Here is a 14,381-nt window from a genome sequence, read left to right as displayed (position 1 = left end):
TCAAACAGAGACCCTTTAGCTGAATGTGATGGCACATGCCTGTAACCTCAGCACTCTGGGAGGCTGAGCCAGGAGGATCTCAAAGTTCAAGCCCAGTGTGGGCAACTTAGAGAGACCCTGTCTCAGAATAAAAAAGGTTTGGGGATGGAGCTCACTGCAAAGGCCCTGGGTTCAGTCCCCTCTATTGAAATAAGGAAATAAACAAACAAGCCAGAGGCTCTTTCATTTCATTTAAAAACAAAACTCTTAACTTTTGTTCTCTTGTATGATTTCTTCCAGGAAACACAGCAAGATTCATTCCATCAGGAGCCTTGCTACACATCCTACAGAACCAAATTCAGAAGTGCCAAAACAGGTCAGGAGTGGTGATACACGGTTCTGTTCACCAGCTTCCACCACTGAGCTCTGGGCTTTACGGTCTGCCTTCCTGTCCTGGGTCTTTACCTGGGGCTGAACAGTTGACAGCCTGGGAGAGGCTTTGTCCTCTGCTCCCAGCGTGGGCACAGCAGGCCCTGGAGTGGGGCCTATTTTCAGTTGATCATCCATGTTCTGAGCCCCTGTGAAGTTTGCTCTTTGGACCTGAACTCAGGGATAGAAGTGTCCCCTGGAGCCAGCTAAGTGGGTACTTGTGGAAACCCATGGGGACCTGCTTTGCCACTGGTGGGTGTAGCTCTCGCTTGTTGCCATGTTGGAAGCCCTCACCAGCACAGAGCTGGCATTGGGTTTCCAGGGCTCACGTTACGGGGCAGTGGCCACAACTGGCAGCAAGAGACATTATTATCACTCTTGCTCTGAGGGTGACAGGAGCTCATGTTCCCATGTTGGCCTCTGGGTACATTTTCAGGGTTTTCAGTCAAAAAGAATAAGGGCTTTTTGGAGGGAGAACATGAAAGAGGTTTCACTGTGCAGATCCAAATAGAGCGCCTAACCTGCTAGGCTCCCCTCAGAAGTACAAGGGGAGAAGGTGGTCAGCATTTCTCTGAAGGCTGTAGCCTGTCCCTGACTACCCTTGCTTGGAAAACACTTATAAACTGGAAGGGCTGTCTCATTCCGTGACTCTGTGGAAATCCAATCTGAAACTGAGGTCTTAGGAAGCAAAGATGGCGGCTCACTTGTAACCTGTGACAAACTGACTTCTGTGGGAGTGCGTCTTTCTCGCCCCGGGGAGAGCAGGACAACCTTTGCCTTACAGTCCTTTCAGCCACTGGAATCCTCAGGAGATGTTATTATGTTATGCCTGCCTTTTTCAACTCTAGCCTAACGATCTCCCTTTCCTCTTGGTTTCCCTCCCTGCCCAGTCTCCGAAGAGCGCCAGCCTTACATTTGGAGAAGGCGCCTCATCGCCCGGTGGCCAGAGCTGCCAGCAAGGAAAGGAACTGAAAGTTTCTGCTGAAGAGCCGGGGTCCCACCAGAGCCCCAGTCTGAAGAGGAGCCCTCCGGGGAACACACTGGCAGACAGAGCCACCCTGGTGCCGCAGGAGGAAGAGGATGAGGAGGAGGCTGTCAAGGACCGGATCCAGCCCAGCAAGCCTCAGCCCCTGCAGCCAAGCACAGGTCCAGCTTCCCGGGCTGCTAGAGGCAGCAGTACTTCCATTCCTTTCATTGACTGCAGTGATGTAGATAGTGAATACGACCTTCTCAGAGAACAAGCGTCCCAGTCACGGTCCCAAACAAATGACAATTATGAGGGTGATTTGACCAGTGGTGTTTACCTGCTCTCCGGGGGTGAGAGGCAAGCAGAGGCTAGGCATAGGGCTTCCCCTCCCTCTGCGAAGTCTTCCCGGACTCCTTCCAGAGAGTTCCTTGATGATGATTCGGCCGACATCACCTTTGATAGGAGCGGGAGCCCTGGACTCCCGAGACATAGCTCCCTGATAGATGAAATGTTCAGGGCCTCAGCTGGTCACAGCCCCCTGGCCAGCCCACTTTCCCCCAGCAGCAGAAGTTCAAGTCCAAATATGAGTTGGGACAGGACAGGGTCCCAAGGCTATGTTTCAGAAAATGGACATGAGCTTAGAGAGGGGAGTGTGGGGGAAGACACTCTCCCACACCGGGATCCCCATGATGAGAACTACTCCCCCATCTTGCAGAGGCCATATTTGCGAAACCTTCCTAGTAGATATAATAAGTCAGAGACAGACCCACTCATCCTGAGCCAGGTAGCACCCACCCCAGAGCCCTCGGATAGGCTAGATGACCATGCAAAGGGGGAGCTGGCCAGCATGGCTGCTTCTGAAGGTAGAGTGCTAGCCAATGGTGCACCTCTGGCCTGCGCCCCCTCAAAGATGCCCCTGGGGCAGTCAGTGTGCGCCAGCGGCATGGCAGGTCAGCTGGCTCCCCTGCAAATGACCGAGGGTTCCACCAGCAGTGACACTGAATCCAGTGATTCAGATTCTGCTGTGGTGAGCCCCTCAGGGCAACTCCCCACCTTTGGTCACCCGGAACTGCTGGGCTCCCCTTCTGTGGCAAGAAGTCAGATACCCTTGGGAGACCTGCGTTTGAGGGAGGAGAACGAGGAAGAGGAGGCCTGAGGATGCTGAAAGGGAAGTGGTCAGCTCTCGGCATCCCGGGACCCTGAGCCCAGGGTTGCAGTAGAGGTGATCTGTCCGGGTGACTCGTTCATTTTCAGTCAGCATTTGTTAGAGGAAGTTTTGGACAGGCGTATGTTTGGAGGAGGCATGCCTGACTTCTAAAACTACTAAGAAACAAAACTTCTTGTAAGTGGTTTGCTTTCCAGAAAAAGTGGACAAGATAAACAGCAAGTCCAAGGACAAGTTACCGGGAGCTTGTTTATTTTGCTGGCTGAAGGCTAGGAAGCAATTCTTCACGGTGGATCTGGTCGTGTGTATGGTGTGTTATATTTCTATGCATGTTCAGTTATGTGTACGGATCTCCCTCCCATTGGTTGAGTGTTTAAAGTGTCATTGAGATCACAGGAAAGGCACCCTGGCTTCCCGCCCCTTCTTTAAAAGGGGGGCTGCTTTTCTGTGCCTCATAAAGAGAAGAGCGGACAAGATTTAAGGCCAAATATAAGTTGATTGCTAGTTCAGATTGAGTAGGTAAAATCTTAGTCAAGAGCAATGAATATTTTAATGTGAAGAATCTGGGGTTATTTCTGCTCTCCAGGCTTCCTGGGAAATGTTATAAAGCTCATCAAGTCTCCATGGATGGCAGTAGACTTGGGACAGCTGATGTGGTTTGGATTTGCCTCGGTGGGTCAGATTGTCAGTTGTGTTTAAAGAAGCTGTTGTTGTGGCTCTCAGATCTCCTTGGAGAGGAAGTGCCATTGAGTGGCAGTGCAGGGGAAAATGAACACCTACAATAGGCGCTGTTGTTACCAGTCGGTCAGCCAGCTAAACGCCTGCCTGGCGATCACGCGCACCGCAGAGGACCGCTCTGTAGCATCCTTGGCCTGGGGTGGCCTTTGTGCACGTTCTTGTGACCAGAGTCCTCTGGGAACAGCGACATGCGAATGTTTCTCTGAGCATTAACAGAGAATATAGGTATCTTTTTAAACCTTGCTCACCTCTCTCCTGACTCACCCAGCACTCCCGTACCATAGATCAAAGAGCCTGGTTTTAACTCAGTTTGTGTGTCGGTTTTAGCTGCACATTGGAGTCACCTGAGCCATTGTCAAAATTAGTGATGCCTGGCGCTGAGCCTAGAGATGTCGGTCTGTTGGTCTAGGTTCCAACTTGGGCTCCCATGGATAGTTCTGCCGGGCAGCCAGGGCCACTTCCCAACCGGACCTGCTTGCCTGGTAGAATCCAGTGGAATGTGTCAAAAGTGTGAGCTGAATGTGTGGCTTGCTTGCAAAGTAAGAAAAGTGTCACAAATGAAATACTTTTTTTTTTAATGACTTGTTTGTACTTTGCCATCTTTGATACTTTTTTTAAAAAGATAAATTGTAGATTAAAATTTTTAGATCTGAAGCAACTACAAAATTATTGAGAAGGCTTGTAACAATGATACAGTCCCAGACGTGCTGCCGTGCCAGAGCCCTACAAGACTCATCCTGTGACTTCGACATCACAGGGAAAGTGAGGCGTGTTTAGGAGACTGAGTAGAATTTGGCAGCAGGACATAACAAGTAGAAGTGGCCACTCGCCTTGTGGCTCACAAGTGAGTGATTGTCCACATGAATGTCAAAAGTTGGTTTTAAAGATTCTGATGATCAAGCCGTTTTTATACAGACATTTTTGTCTTACTTTCCTAATCGTTTGATTCAGTGCATGGTTGATGAATCAAACTGATTATTGGATAGTTTTTGAAAGTTGTTCATTGAAGTAGTCTATTTACGTCTTGCTTTAGAGTGATAAATACAATGGAATCACAGAATTTTAAAGCCAGAAGGTGAGATTAGAAATCATCTAAGGCAAACCTTCATTATGAGTGAGAAAATTTGTTCTGGTGAAGTGATGTGACTTCACACAGTAATATACCTGTTTCACAACAAAGCTGAAACTATAACCTTGGTCACTAGATTTTGGCTTTTTACTCTATGTGGTATCTTGGTGCCATTGGATCTTCTAGAATCTACATTTTAATTTTGGAGACTCTGAATTAATAAGTAAAATCAAACATGAAGAGTAGGGATCACATAGACTTGACTTAGGCAGTTACAAGCCATAATAAATGGGGAAAAGTGCTCTTTTTTGTGGGTTTTTTGCAGTTATAACCCTTTTTGCATATTCTATTTAGATTTAGAAAAAGATGTCAACATAGAAAAAGATGTCAACAGATGTCACTGTATGAAAGCTTCATCAAATTTAAGTTCAGCTGAGTGAAGTTTAGAATCCTGTTAATTGTGAAAGTGGTTTTTTTCAAATGAATTTTCTTTTTCCAACTAAATATGGATGAGCACTAGTTATTAACTTTCGTAAATATAACATGAATCATCAAATAGAAGCCTCCGAGGCAAAACATGCTCCAGCAGTTGTTTTGTTTTGCTTTTTCCTACAGAAGTGATTTTATATAATGTGTTTTAAAGGCAGTTGATCAGTCATTATGTACTCAGTTTTATATTGACAAGAGTTACCACTTTTAGAGTCGCACATATTTCCCTCATTGGTTTTGAACCAGTTAAGCAACTCAGTTTCTCAGCTTCTTGGCCAGAGTTTGTGAAAGCTACAATCCCACTGTAATTAATAATGCTTAAAAGCGTGGAGGCATAGTTTGTCCCGGGCCATATATCCTGATGTGTTGAGCATATTCCCTTGTCTCTGGGGAAGCTTGTCCTCCATGCATAAATATTCCACAGCATTGGTGGGGGAGTAAATGCACCCATGCTTTGAGCCTGGCGGGGCCCATCTGCTGCAGTGACATGTTCTCCCCGCTATCACTGTTCAGAGTTCAGGAAGTCAACGCCCCTTCCCAGTGCACCTGCCATGCCCTGGCTTTGGGAGGCTCCTGTCCCTCAGTCTCTCCTGGGCCGCCAGAGTAGCTTAAGTGTAGCTTAAGAAGGCTGGCCCTGCATGAAGTTGAACCAAAGTGGGGATGGGAAGGCCAAAGACAGGGTTGGGTGTGAAGAATAGGTAGCAGAGATGGAGACTGGTGACAGTTTCCTAAGACCTGTCCACCAGTCTTTGTAAGACAATAGCCAGTATGCTGATCTCGCAGTTCATCAAGGAATCCAGGCCTTGAGGCTCTCTGCTGTCTTGTATAATGCTATAGTAAGGCTGTGGATCAAGGACAAAGCCCACATAGGAATACAAAGCCTATCTGGGAATTCACTCTTAGCTCATCACAGGCCTCATAACATTAATACCTTTTGTTGGATATTATTTCCATATGTGTAAATTATGGACCCTTTTGTGATTGCCTTTGCTGTTGCTTGTTAAGGGCAAAGTAAAAAGGCAAGAAATTCTTTTAGCATGAAGAAATGCATTTAATGAGTGCCAGAACTTAAAGTGAATTGCGGCAGCTCCTTTACCAGTCATCTGGATACTGTCGACAGTATTTTATTAGACAGGCATTTAATTAGAGGAAGTCTGTGGGCCAGATTCTTCCCTAAACGTGCGATTCATCTTTGGGAATTTCCCATAGATTTATCTCACCAAATTGTGTGGCCTGCACTTAAAATGTGAGTAATAGTGATTGTCTACCTGAGAACTTCTTTAAAGATTTAAACTAAGTAATGATTAAAAAAGCAAAACAAAACCAGCCCTGCAAAAATGAAAATATGGCACCAGCCCCTCCATTTCCACGGAACGTACAAAGTCCATTCTGTTGTGAATGTGCATTGTGAGTTAGCCTTGTGTGGTCTAGCAGTTTCTATAGGAAGAAAACATTTAGCTATTAAAACATTATTTTAAGTGTTGGTAAAGCCATTGTGAATGGGCATAAAGACTCCCCCCCCTCTTTTTTTATGGTACCGGGGATCAAACTCAGGACCTTGCGCTTTTGAGGCAGGTGGTGGAACCACTGAGCTAAATCCCCTGCCCAAGACCCCTTTTTAATATCTAGAGTCAGGGATCCTGTTCACTTAATCAACTTTTCCCACTTTAAACATTGTTCTGTATTCCAGCACCAAATGAGTCTGTTGGAACCGCACCCATCAGTGAGCCCTCCAGTTACAGGTAGACTCAGCTTAAAAATGAGAAATCTAGAGCCCCCTTAACCATCAGGTTTATTTTTACTTTGTTTGCTTCTATCATAATCACTTGGTTTTGGCTGGGCTTCTTATTCCAGTTCTTTAGAATTTCGAAAGCTTTGGGAGTGACATTCCCAAGAAAGGAACTTTTTCTGGGCAGAGGGGACTTTCTGTCTTGTATGTATGTATACCCCACTCCGATAGTCACAGCTGAGTGACTTTAGAGTTGCTCTTCACTGGGTTTTATGACGTGAGTCTGTTCTGTTGCTGCTAAATTTTGCAAATGAAATTGCACAAGAGTCTTTGTAGGCTCTCCTTAAAATAGAGCCAGATTCTTTGAGCCTTAAAGAAGTGAACATTTCAGAATACTCCATTGCTGGTTGCTCTTGAGTTTATATTCAACCATGTTGGCCAAACCCATAAGAACATGAAGAAGGAAAGGTGGGCTGACCATTTAGCTCAGTGGTTCCGCCGTCTGCCTTGCAAGTGCAAGGATCTGAGTTTGATCCCTGGTACCAAAAAAAAAAAAAAAAAAAAAAAAAGAGGAAGGAAAGGTACTAGGGAATGAACTTCTACTAACAGTGAGTAATTAAAGAAATTTGCGCTGATGACATCAAAGAATTGCCTGGCACTGTTTTTTCTCTGTTAGTTTAATTCCATCTGTTTCTTTGTGAGTGCCTGAAATTTAAGCAGGGAAATGGGGTCTCTTGGAAACACTTGTGCATACCTCGAGTACCAGCTGCTGGTGTTTAAAACGAACCCCTGGCTTTTAGGCCAATTAGCATGCCACCTAATGCAACAGTTTTCTTTTTATTAACCAAAAAAAGCAATGATGAGCAAAGGAAAATCTCCATGATGGTTTGGACGTGGAGCTGGCCTAGAGATGGAGAACATCAGAGCTCACAAGTGTGGACTGAGGCTGTAACTCAGCAGCTGAGCGCCTGTCTAGCACAAAGGCCCTGGGTCCCATCCCCAGCACCTCCGTCTTTAGAGTGACCTGGTTGCCATCTATCTGGACACATACTTGAAAAGGTCTGCTTGTGTTTCCCTGTGTATCCTACAGAGAAATGTCTGAGCATTTCTCCTGTGGACAAAAGTTGACAGTGTGGATTTCTATCTGTTTGGAGGGGTGAGGTCTTGATTTGAGAAAAGATCTTCATAAAATAAACAGCATAAGCCAGGATTGGTGGTACATGCCTATAATTCCAGCTCTCTGGAAGGCTAAAACAGGAGAATCGCAAGTTCTAGCCCTACCTGAGCAACTTTAATGACTTAGCAAGACACTGTTTAAAATCAAAAAGGGCTGGAGTTGTAGCTCAGTGTGAAGGTCCTGGATTCAATCCTCAGTACCACCAAAAATAATAACAAATAAATAGCACATCTCTCTCAAAAACAATAGATGGACAAGGAACTCGTTTCTCAAGTCAAAGGCAGTCGAACACCCTGGTTGAAGCTGAGGAAGAATGAGAAAATCTTCTTTTTCTGAAAGCTTTCATAATTAGATAGACTGACTTGTTCAGGAGAACCGCAGCATGAATGAACTGAGACAGCATCACAGGACAGCTTGGGAAGGGAGCCCTTAGCGGCTTCCTGGCCTCTGGAACTAGATTATAACCTCCTGCAGAAGGCGGCTTTGCAGCGCCTTCGAGCTCTGGGTCAGTTACTCTGAGACACCTTGGGGTGGCCAGAGGATTAAGAATCAGCTGTTGACATGGGATATCTGATCCCCATAGGCTGGGAGCTGCTTGAAAGATTGACTGTAAAGCTGGTCCTGCCAGTGTGGTCATGGAAAATGGTACTGCAGGAGGCTTGGGCTTTCTCTGGGCCAGGTGCAGCCATTGCAGACCATGGTGCAGAAAGCAGAGCCCAAAAGCCAAGGGCACTGAGGTGGGAGAGGGACCCCTGTGGCGGGGAGCAGGCGGAACTTTGAAGTGGGAGTCTGCTTCATCCCCAGTGTGGTGGTTCTCAGGCTGCAAAGTAGGAAACAGTACAAGGGTCATTTAGGAGCCCATAGCGATCTGTCTGTCATTACTCACTGAGGAGCTTTTCTGGCTCCTGAAACCCAGCTAACAATTTTTCTCTGGGCCTCCAAGTCCTTTTTTAAGACACAAAGCATTTGCCAGCCTGTCTGCAGGGATTTACAAAACGGCCAAAGATAGATCTTCCTCAGTTAAGAGCACGCGTCTGCTCGCTGCAGAGGCACCGGAATGGTGATGGTTAAACCCCTCGCTCTTCCCCTTTCCTGCCTGGGAAAGCTGCTGTGACCCCTGACTAACTAAATCTCACAAGCTTGGCCTATATTTTTTTTTTTTTTTGGTACCGGGGATCGAACTCAGGTCTTTGCGCTTGCGAGGCAGGCGGCAGAACCACTGAGCTAAATCTCTGGCCCTTGGCCTGTGTTATTAATCCGATTCCCTTCTGTTCTTTCTGTGTGTATATTTATTTACCACTATAGGTAATATGTTCTGTTAAAATTTCCTAAAATATGCCAAATTGATTGGAAAACAGAAAAGGCTGGGGACTTCATTCTCATTTTTGTCATTTGTTTAATAAATTCCAGAAAACATTTTTTTGTTGTTCCACTGTATGCAGCATTTTGTCAGCATGTACCTATGTGGAAGAAAAGGCTGTTTGCAGCATTCTGTCTTTATCCTTGAAGCATGGCGTAGCCTGTTTCCTGCATTGTTGGAGCACTGTCTGATGTCTTTTCTTTCTCTTTCATTTCCTCTTTTTCTTAATACCGCCAAATACCAGTTTGTATTTGGAGTATGTGTTTCCTCTGGGACACAGTGATCCTGTGCACTCACCAGCACACTGTCAAGTGAACGCACCCCCGGGGTCACCGCAAAGGGTGTTGTGTTTCCCTAAGTTGGGGAGAGAAGGGGACTAGAGGACCTGGCCTTGCTGGCTTCATCTTCTAACAAGGCTGGAGTGCATGGGGAGGGGACCCTGGGAAGTGACAGGATCACTGTACAAGGGGAGCTCTCCCTGAAACAGAGTGCATCTGTGCTGGCAGCTCACCTGGGGAGCCAAAGCGGGGGCCAGCGTGTTCTGAGTGCAAGCATCCATTTAAATGGGGATAGGAAACTTTGCACAGGGCTGACTGGGTTGTAGCCCAGTGGTAGAGCACTTGCTTAGTATGCGTGAGGTCCTGAGTTCAAACCCCAGGACCATGAAAAACAAAAAGGAAGCTTTATGGAGATCATATCTGTCTGAAGTTAGCTGTGTGTTGGTCTTGTTGGGAGGGGCAGATAAGACCCCCACCAGCCCAGCCCCAGGGTCTTCTCATGGCCAGTGAGCTGTCTGTCCTTTTGCTGAGCACCCAACTATGCAGGCTACCACAGATGCTGTCTGGTTTCATCTCTTCTCCACTGCACACAAATGCATTACCTCAATAAAGCATGAGTTTCTATCACCGGGAAAATTTCTAGCTTCTCCAGTAACAATGTGAGCTTGGTGCCTCTTGCAGCCTGGAAGGCCAAACTCATGCCATAGTGTGTGCACAGTATTAATATCCCTTGTGAATATAAACCGAAGAGGCTTTTACGTGTCCTAACCGGTATCTTGCTGTAAAAACTGTCCATTGTAACTGTTCTTTTCCACTGATGGCTGAAGTTTTGCCCTGAGTACAAAATGGTTATTTCTCATTGGTATGAAGGACCAGTGTTCCCCAGCCCCAATCTTATACCACCAGCACCATCTTCAAACAAATGAGCATTCTCCTTTACCTTTTCCCCCTAAGTAAGATGAAGCTTGTGCATTCTCCACCATTTTCCATTAGTGTGACATTTCTCTTTGTATTTTTCTGCAAGTGCATCACTGTTGTTTTTCTGAATTGCTTGACAATGAACTGTGAAGTGGATACTTAGCTGCTTGTAAAACTTGTCTTAAAGGAACTGGGTGTGAGAAGCACACACATTACCCTCAGCAACCTGAGGTATCAAGAAGAGGATAACGCCGCTAATGTGGTAATCGGGTGACCTGGTTTTTCATGTGGGACTCTGTAATTTCAATAAAATGCTGCCAGCTTCTCTTGTAGAAGAGTTGGGCAGGAACCCAACATAGGTAGCAGAAAATACTTGGCTGTTCTGGATACCACTCTGGTTCAGCATAATACTGATCTTCTGATAACTGGCTTTCAAAACAGATTCTCTCTAGAGCAATTTTGTTGTATTCTCTTTTAGAGACAGATTGTGTGTTTAAAAGGACCCTCTTAAAAAACATGAAAACCTGTTTCTAATGTATTTCCTACATGTGCCTTTGGAACATATTCTAGGTACATAGATAAAATTACCTGTATCTTAGAACCAAATAACAGGAGGTGAATCACGACAGAGGAGTAGCATCTAGAAGCTCCCAGAAGAAATTATTTTATTTGAGAGACGTTTGAAAAAAGACATTGAGAAAGTAATCTGTGTTCTCTTTCACCAGTATTCTCATTCTCAAATACACATTTAAGGGCCGGGGATGTAGCTCAGTGATGCCACGCCTGTCTGGCAGGTGCAAGGTCCTGAGTTCGATCCCCAGTACCGAGGGGGAAAAAACCCCGTCAAATACTTATTTAACAAACTGATTGCAGATTACTTTTTTAAAAATTATCGTCAGAGGGGCCAGGGATTTAGCTCAGTGGTTTCGCCACCTCCTGTGCAAGTGCAGGGACCCGAGTTCGATCCCCGGTACCAAAAGAAAAAAAAAAAAATTATCATATTTTTGTTCCTTCTTTTACAGGAAAGTTATTTATCTAGTTAAAAGTTAGAAATCACCAACTTGGGCTGGGGATTTAGCTCAGTGGTTTCGCCGCCTGCTGCGCAAGCGCAAGGACCCGAGTTCAATCCCCAGTACCAAAAAAAAAAAAAAAAAAAGAAATCACCAACTTACTGTCTGGTTTACAAAAAGGGCAAGTTTAAGTATTCAAAATGTCATTTTTACTACTAGGAAAATCGATTAGAAATATTTTCTTTTCCCAGACTTGTGTGAGGTCTTAAGCCTTTAGCACAAGCTGAAGAGGCAGGTGGTCAGGGTGGAACTGTGCCCAGTCCTGTGGAGGACAAAAGCCATAGAGTTGCCAGGCAGAGCAAGAACCACCCACCTAGGACATTGCAGTGCTTTTTCGAAAGAGCAGGTCAAGCGATGGTGCCGGAAACCCAGCCTCCCCGGGACCAGGAGAGAATTATGAAGATACTTTCAAAAGAGAGACCAGCAAAGGCTGTTTCTGGGCTAGCTGATAAATTGAAATCCATAAATATAGCAGTGCTAATTTGAAATTCCATGATTGTGCAATGAGAAAGTATATTTAAAAGGATCTTAAAAAGCAATTACCAGAAATGCTTCCCTTGAGAGCAGAGTCAGTGGAAGCGTGGCCGGTCCACTGGGCTGACACAACCTCAGACTTCAGATGAATGGCAGCTGGGGGTGGGGGTTATGAAGTCATCCGGAAGAGGGAAGGATTTGAGAGTTATTAACCTGAAATGTAACCGAGTGCCTGGGAGGGAGGGGAAATTGCTGAAAGTAGGAAGCATGTTTATTAAAACCTTAGAAAGTTCCAGAAATCTTAAGTATAGCTAATCTTTTTGTAATCTCTTTACACTTCTTTCCACCTGTTGCCTTAATATCCAGGTGCTTCCTCATGGGTCCCCCAAATTATTTGCCTAGAGCTTCATGATAAAAGATACTACTCCTTTGCATTAATTTGTTAAAAAGGAGAAATGAGAACAATACCGAGTCATTAGTAATTTCACTGAGTAGCAGGGGACATGAGTCACAGTTTTCTTTCCTTGTTGCCTGGAGCTAGCTGTGCCTTCAAAGCTGGTGACAGGCTGTGAGTTGAGGAAACTTTATAGCCTTGTGTTAGATCAGGTTCATCTTATCTAAGAACAGGACCGCACTTTTTCGCTTTTCTGTAAAATGGACTACTTCAGTGAAGACAGAAGTTCTAATGTCATAGTTCTAATAACTCTGACCTTGGACATTGGCTTTCTTTAGACACACCTGTCACACCTGTGTGTGAGCACACAGGTTTGTAGAGAGTATTGTCAATGCTGTGGCTCAAAGTCAAAACAGAATTTTAATTACTCACCAAGCTGCCAAATTCTATTAATTGCCCCTGTCAGCATATTCCGTTGATTGCTGAATGGTAAAGTAACACGGGGTGAGGGCTGGGGGCACTATGTCACCTCTAAAACCTCAAAGCTTCCTGTGGTTTCTCTTGCAAAGAGAAAAGGGGGCCTGTCCTCCATGGACCCAGCTCACATTTACAAAACTGAACTTCGGTGATTTGGACCTTTGCCTTTCCTAGATCTGCTGATAGTTTTCTAGATCAGACTGTTTGGTGTTTATCGACTGATTGGTCTTACACTTTACTAAACCCCTGGCCTTTCCTTTCTTAGGCCCTATGAATCGATACAGACCCCTCTCATGAAAAGGACATTGGCCGCTTTAGCTTGGTCATTCCCTGCGTGTCCATCGTGACGCATAAAGTAGGTGTTCGCACACATCTTTAGACTGGACTGCAGGAGTGAAATGTAGCAAACTTCCACCCGGCAACCCTCGAGCTGACCCTGAGCTGTCCGCTACATTGCCACTGAGGTACACGGGCGAGCAGGATGTTCACGTTCAGTCTTCCAGTTTCCAGCTCGAGTGCAGTCCACGGGGATATCTCTGAATCTAACCGCCTCTCTTCTTTGGATTGTACCACGCCTCTTGGCAGGTGGCACCTTTCCTAGAACCAGTCTATTGCCTTATGCTTTCCTACGAATGTGCCCGGGTGGATGTCAGCAAGGGCTTTAGCCTCAGACCCTCGGAGGGTGGGACCGGTTGTATTTGAATGTGCACACCTATATCTCCCTTGCTGAGAGGCATTGTATTTCCTGTCTCACCGTTCCTGTCTCCTCACTGCCCAGTCCCCCTCAAGCCTTTTTATTCTTGGTTCCGACTCTCACTGGCGAGTTGAATGCTTTTTCTGCCCACGTCACAGCCGACGTGGGGCCCAGCATGCTGTCACTTCTGTCTGCCTCTCCTGACCCCCACATGGAGTGAGCGCCCCCAGGAAGCCCCCCGTGTTTTGCTGGATCCTTGGTGGACACATTAAAAAGTGACTCTCAAACCGCAACTCACAAATGCATGGAATGCCAGAATTTCTCTTTTCTAATTCCTATTTGGAGTGATAACATTTTTCTTTTTGTGATTTTTTTTTTAAAGAGAATAGTGTAGTACCTTGAAACAATTGCAGTTCTAATATGTTGTCACTATTTCTATCTGCAAGTTCCGATTCTTTCACAGTTATTGTACTCACTTGTGCACTAGTGTCAATAAAATTGACATTTGTGAAGCGATTTCTGGCCTTTTTCTCCGGGGTTTCTGGGTTTGGTGGTGTGTGGGGTGACGGGTCTCTGACACCAGCCCTTCATTTCAGCGAGGTTTGTTAAAAAGCATGGGGAGTTTTTTAAATGCAAACTTTATAAATCTGCCTTTTCCTCACTTTTTCTAGTCTTGTTATTCAAGGATCATTGTACTGATCAATTGCCAGGGGGCTGGGCGTCTGCTCTTGGTCATTTTCCTGGTTTGGTGGCTGCCGCTGCTAACTAACCATGAGTCTGGGAGCAGGGTGGAGGCCGCTGTTTTCCCCTGGCTCAGTCTTAGGGGAACAAATTCACTGCCTTGCCTTGGTCAGCTCCACTGTCAGCCGCTGTATCTTGGAATCTCACAGTGTCTCTAATGACTCCGGAGGCAGAGGGGACAGATGTCAGGAAAAGGGGGCCGCTCCCTGATAACTTTCCTGCTTCCCCTTTGC

At 45.7% G+C, this 14,381-nt stretch overlaps 1 protein-coding gene across 5 annotated transcripts in view; it reads left to right on the top strand.

Moving 5' to 3' along the window:
- The window catches only part of Farp1 (FERM, ARH/RhoGEF and pleckstrin domain protein 1), a 275,312-nt gene that overhangs the window by 226,695 nt on the left and 34,236 nt on the right, over positions 1-14,381 (top strand). For all 5 annotated transcript variants that reach the window (XM_021239368.2, XM_004858631.4, XM_004858632.4 and 2 more), the window contains exons 12-13: positions 280-355; positions 1,299-1,554. In XM_021239368.2, coding sequence (XP_021095027.1) covers positions 280-355; positions 1,299-1,554 — 332 coding nt within the window. The remainder of the gene's footprint in view (positions 1-279; positions 356-1,298; positions 1,555-14,381) is intronic.

This window comes from Heterocephalus glaber, unplaced genomic scaffold (assembly GCF_053883595.1).
Source record: "Heterocephalus glaber isolate CG9 unplaced genomic scaffold, H.glaber_assembly_v1.0 deba00001578, whole genome shotgun sequence".
In the NCBI taxonomy this organism is placed as follows: Eukaryota; Metazoa; Chordata; class Mammalia; order Rodentia; family Bathyergidae; genus Heterocephalus; species Heterocephalus glaber.
Note: the sequence above shows the minus strand (reverse complement) of the source record. Positions and strands in the feature narration are given on the sequence as shown.